Here is a 6244-nt window from a genome sequence, read left to right as displayed (position 1 = left end):
CTGAGATGAAATAAGCTGTGTATTTACACAAACAACATACAGTGTTACGTCTATATTCATTTGCCGCTAAACACTGTTTTCGTTAGTAATCCATGCAATAATGTGTCACCAATCACCAGTGACGTAAAATATTGTGATTTCTTTTGGACATGTTTTTTTCTTTTTCGTTAAAGCCAGACCAATTTTATTTCTTGTTTTACGGATTTTTGTCCTCAGAAAACCTAAAGGCAGGAGGGAAAAAAAACAAAAATAAAATCACCAGTCAAAGTAATATTCCCTTTAAATACTAAAAGTATTTTATTTTTGGCAAGTTATGAAGTGTATATGGGGCAAAAACAATCAAAACATTTTGTATTGTTGTAAGTTTACATTTTTGGCCAATAAAGACTTGAAGATTTTATTTTTTGAGCGGGGAAAATTAAGTTGTTTTTTTTCTTATTCTTGAAAAAAATTCGACCAGCGGATCTGCAAAACAACAAATAAAATTGGTCTGGCCTAAAGTTACACATCTTCTCATGTGAAATACACCATACATATCGCTCTTGGAGCAACCAGTTCAAATTACATGTTATATATGGTTAACAATGTGTCCTAAAGTCAGTTTGCATAGAAACAATTGGTTTTGTGGTATACACAAAATTCAATCTCTAAGTATCAAAACAAATATAATTACAACAGACAAAATGTGTCAATATCAGCAGATATCAGCAGCAGATCTCAGATTTATAAAAAACATGTAAGGTGCCTCAAAAATGTAGACAACCTCCAGTATATCCCCCAGAGATCAACAGGCACACTCTCCCCAAAATATCAAGTCATTCAATAAAATGTCTGTTCATCCTCATACTAACCAACAGTTCAATAACAACTTACAATCATGCTCAAAGTAACAATGTCAACACATAATGGTGCATATACTGCTCAAAAGAAGTTAAGGGCCAGATTCTTTCATATTGATTCAGTTAATCTGTAATGGCATGAAAGATGAACGGTAGTAATATGAAAGAATCGTTGTCCTTACCTTTGTTGGCGTATGTACACAAGGGCAAGTTTCACAACTCTAATTATACTGGGTTGATATTTTTCATAGAAAATAAATACTATAACATTGAATATGTCAAAGACCATGAATCACAATTAGGGCTGCACGGTATTACCGGTATATCGCAATACGTTTTTCAAACGATACGTATTGCAATATTTTTTCTGAGAACCGGTATATTGGGTAAAGAACATATGAAGTTTTTGTGATTATCTTTATGGTTTAAATTAAAATCTACACACCTTCATTCACAACAAATGTTTTCCTTCATTATTCAATTGCAAAACGGCAAACTGTAATCTAATAAATTGTATAAAAAAGAATATAAAGTCTATGCAACCTAATGTTAAAACTGCAGCTATCAGAACCATAACATGCACGTTTAGGGACTTAAAATGTAGAAAATAGGATCGACAAGTACGATTAGTGTCATTTCTGTCAAACACTTCAGTTCCCAATATATCGCAATACGGGTGCCTGAATCGCAATATATTGCAATACAATTTATTTGCCAGTACACAGCCCTAATCACAATGGTTTTCTCCAATAGTCTCTAGCTCCAGCACCGTATCCCTCAGAGTAAATACAACAATACCCATACAATGACAAAGTATACAACCCAAATCCAGCATATATCCTGATAAATATATCAGAGATAGTGATCCAACACAATCTGTGTCATTCAAATCTTAATAATTCACATAAAAACACACTTTTGTCTTGGTTAACATAAGTTTCACAAAATGTTGCAACTGTGACAGAATCTCTGAAGTTCATTTATCAAAGTAGAATGCTGGATACAATGTCAAAAATTCAAATCGTAAAGAGTTAATGACATTGTGTTTCTTTGAGAGGCATTTAAAGTTGGAGTAGTAAGGGGGATAACAATATAAGGGTGAACAGCTTCTTTATTACAATGAGAGCGATGTGATAACAGTGTTAGAACCTACACTGAAATATTGTTCTCACTGTAATAAAGAAGTTGTTCAGCCATATATTTTTATCCTCCGTTAATGACACCCATCTAATGACAGTATTGTAAAGAATCGAAAGTTATTCCCCACTAACATCCAGGTGGCTTGACCTCAAGCCACCAGTCACTGGGATACAGGTATTTAAGGATTTCGATGTTTTCGTGCGGCACAGGAACGTCTTTCCCATATAGCTTTGCTGTGGGAAAGGGTGCGTCCAAAAGTTGTGAGGGAAAGTTAATGGATTTTTTCTCAAACAACCACATGATGTTATGAACCCAGCCTGTACGATACATTTCACCATTAATATTAGACAGGAACGTCGTGATATAACCTTCTGCACTCTTGTACTTTATTTCATACATCCCTTGCTTGGAGTTATAAGACATTGTCATGCCACTTCTTCTGAACATTTCTGCAACTTTTCGCCTGTCGAGTTTCACAATGTCTATTGCGTTGGCACAGAAGTCCACGTTGTTGTCCCATGGCAGGATCTGCTGATTTCGTAATGTGCCCCAGAGAGTTCCATAACAAACTGCATGCGGAACATTCAGAGCGTTGAGAGTTTCGTGGATTTTGAACACCAACTCTTTCATGTCGTTCATGACGCCAGTGTCGGTTTTGCATGGTGCAGAAAACTGATACCATTTCTTGTTGTGGAATTTCAGCTCCGTAAAAATAGAAAACGAGAACCAAAACATGAGAACAAAAATTGCAAAGATGGTGGCCACCTTTCTCCATGACATGTTGACACATCGGTAGGCCGTTGAGATGGTTTTGTCTTGACAGGTAATTGACGCCATCGTCAGCTGATTGAGATCAAGGCCAATGAGCAGTCAGCACAGCTGTCAGACCTTAAAAATCTTCCCTGACTGAAAAGTAAACATTATATCATTCTGAATTATGCTTAGAAGAATAAGAAATGTTTTCACAACTTACTGCCATGATTTATAAATACATGAATGGGTATCAGAGCTCTATTGACGTATCTAAAACATGTAGAAATATATGATGTAAGTCTCCGTATAGACGCGTCAACAAGTAATAAATCTCAACAGCTGTCGTCCAATCGAACACAACCTCTCATTCAATGGTCGAGAAGCAAGTGCTTGAATCTAATTGCCTAACGATGCACTGATTCTGCGCTCAAAACTCTAACATGATTGACATTTAAAACGTCCTGTTAGTGAGTGGCGACCACACAGAGTAGCGTCAAACGTTTTACCTGCATCGTCATCTCAATAAACCCTCGCCATGGATGTGGCATATTTGTGAGGATTGTGTCCTCGGACAGTCGAGGTTGTGAACTAGAGTTATCTTCTCTTGCTGATGATGTCGTAATATAAGTTTAGATTTACAAGTCTGCATCTAGAACTTACAATATTGTCACATAAGCATATACAAGTATATTAAATAATACTTCTAATGAATCATGTATGTTTTCGTAATAATTACAACATATTTACAACCCATTTCCGTTAGGGCCGTAAACGGGGAAATTCCATTAAAATCCGGAAGGCACAGATTAGTAGGGCGGATAACAGACCAAAATAGGCCGAATCGTTCACTTTGTGATACAAGCACCAAAATTGGCATGATCGAATCGTTCACTTTGTGATACAAGCACCAAAATTGGCATGATTGCTCACCATGGGCTCTCTGTTCAGAAAATAACGTTGGCCTATCAAATATCCAAGATGGCCGCCACTGGTTATACAAAATTATGATCTTTTTTCTTTTGACTATCATTTTTGGCAAATGTTTTTCATCCAGATGTCTAGTTTAGTTTAGCTTGCAGAACCATGATTTAATGGAAAATAATAAATTATATGGCTGGTTTTATCTGAATATGGTAGAATATAATTTCATTTTTGTTATTTTCTTCGTAACTCTTGTCTCTATTAATTGTTCGTGGTGCCTAACAACAAACAAAGATTCAACAAAGATTCATCTTAAACAAAACAGCATTGGCCACTCAAAAATCTAAGGTGGCCGCCATTTTTCAAGATGGCTGCCATTGATCATACAAAATTTTTGGTTTCCTTCAGATTTTCTTTGCAGACTTTCATCACTCTGATATTTATACCTAAATGGGTTTTAAAGAGACATACTTTAAGGGAATTGGTGAAAATATTGCACTGATATAATCCATATTTAGATAAAATAATAAATAGGTGAGCAAGATAATATATTAAAATATTCATGTTTGTTTATCTCTTGTCCGTATTACTGTTAACAATTCTCACATATTTAGTTTTTGAGAAATATTGTGGCACATAAGATAACACAGTTAACAGATTTATTTCAATGTTTAATCAAATATATACTACTAAAAAAATAGAAAAAGAAACGCCTAGCCAGTATTTTTCCATGTAATGTTTCGAAAATGAATCATAAGTGTGTATCTAATCAGTATGTCTATGAATAGGACTGCACGGTATTACCGGTATACCGGTATATCGCAATATGCTTTTCAAACAATTGCAGTATTTTTTCTGAGAATCGGTCCATTGGGTAAAGAACATATATGAAGTTTTTGTGATGATCTTTGTTTAAATTAAAATCTACACAGACATTAATTTAAAACAAATGTTTCCTTCGTTATTTAATGACAAAACGGCAAACTGTAATACAATAAATTGTATAAAATACAAAATAGAATTCCTGACTACGCAACCTAATTTTGAGAATGAGAATCATGACATATATGTTTAGGGACTTATAATGTAGAAAATAGGATTGACAAGTTCCTAATATATCGCAATACGGGTATCTGAATTGCAATATATTGCAATACAATTTATTTGCCAATACACAGAACTGGCGAGCTGGCTAAGGCGCCAGGCTAGTGATCCCAGCGAGGTTGAGGTGCCGGGATCGAGCCCACCTGTGACCAGGTGTAAAGCCTTGGAGTCAACTTCAGTGTTGTCACAACCCCTAGTGTACAGTACACAACCCCGTGCACTTAAAAGAACCCACGAATCCGTTGGTATATGACCAGATGGTGGCCACATGAATACGTGCAAACACCTAGTTGCGGGTACAGAAACGTGCAGTAAAACTTGGACAAAGTACTGTGACTATGTGTCCCAGTCCACCCAACTGTGAATGGGTACCTCGTTAGGATGAGAAAGCCACAATAACTCGGTGCGCCTAGTGGCAGCAAGAGTTGTATACTCCCCAGGGAGTTGAGATTGATAATACGATGTGCCGTTGAGATTGACATCCAATGATCGAGGGAAAAATACCAGCGCCTTGAGCATGCACCAGTTGCGTGGATATGTGCGCTATATAAATATACTATAATAAAATAACGCAACCGAATTTGTTTTGTTTTTTTCAATAAAGGTAATAAAGAATAAATGTGATGCGATTCATGCACTTGCCTTTGCACGCACAATCCGTGCAACGTTTACAATAGAAACCAGGGGGTCTGATTGCTTTAGCGGCAGTTGACAAACGTAAATCTTGAAGTGAAGTCATGCCTAGATTTACCGAGGCTCAGCACAACAATGCCGGTCATTTGGAAGCTGGTGAGTCGGCACGTTTATGTGTCCAAGAGTACCACAGGAAGGCTTGGGCATCAGCTGCATGGAACGACACGTGATCGTCCTCGGCCAGGATGACCCCGGGGGACAGGTTTATTGGTCTTCGACACTTACCGAACAGGTTCACGCCCGCATCCTCTACACCATCTGTAGTGCCAGGACTCCGAACAATCTCGGACACAAACTGTCAGGAACCGCCTTCGTTTGGCTGATATTCGTCCTAGGAGACCCTTGCGAGGACCTTTGCGACCTATCCTTACACGACATCATCGGCAACAACGTAGACAGTGGTGTCGAAACCATCTCCAGTGGCCATTACAAAGTGGAGAACTGTCATGTTCAGTGATGAGTCGTGGGCTGGTATATGCTCAGTACAGATGGCGTTATGAACGGTATGCTCCCAATTGCGTACAGAAAGTGGACAGATTCGGTGGCGAGAGTGTTATGGTTTGAGCAGGCAGTGGAAGACCCGATGTTATTTACGTCCAAACCAATCTTACAGGTCGACGTTACCGTGCCATAAAATCATCAGGCCTCGTGTCATTCCATTCATGAACTGTCAGAACGTCATTTTCCAACATGACAATGCTCGACCGCATACAACAAGATTCACCAGAGATTTTCTTACACAGCACAACGTTCAGGTTCTTGCACGACCCTCCCGATCACCAAATCTGAACCCA

At 37.8% G+C, this 6244-nt stretch overlaps 1 protein-coding gene across 1 annotated transcript; it reads right to left on the bottom strand.

Moving 5' to 3' along the window:
- Positions 1-1290: 1290 nt before the first annotated feature.
- Positions 1291-3312, bottom strand: LOC124254590. The gene is made up of 2 exons (XM_046688422.1): positions 3239-3312; positions 1291-2885 (listed from the first exon to the last, which is right to left on the bottom strand). Exon 2 carries the CDS (start codon positions 2814-2816, stop codon positions 2106-2108), a length of 711 nt encoding a protein of 236 aa, XP_046544378.1. The 5' UTR covers positions 2817-2885; positions 3239-3312; the 3' UTR covers positions 1291-2105.
- Positions 3313-6244: the final 2932 nt, after the last annotated feature.

The sequence above is a fragment of the Haliotis rubra genome, unplaced genomic scaffold (genome assembly GCF_003918875.1).
Source record: "Haliotis rubra isolate DU_JTF1 unplaced genomic scaffold, ASM391887v1 Scf577, whole genome shotgun sequence".
Lineage (NCBI taxonomy): Eukaryota > Metazoa > Mollusca > Gastropoda > Lepetellida > Haliotidae > Haliotis > Haliotis rubra.
This window is presented reverse-complemented; position numbering and strand designations above follow the sequence as displayed.

What these genes read in the sequence shown, in the direction of transcription:
- LOC124254590 (XM_046688422.1), bottom strand. Translation starts at nt 2,816, where the DNA reads ATGGCGTCAATTACCTGTCAAGACAAAACCATCTCAACGGCCTACCGA.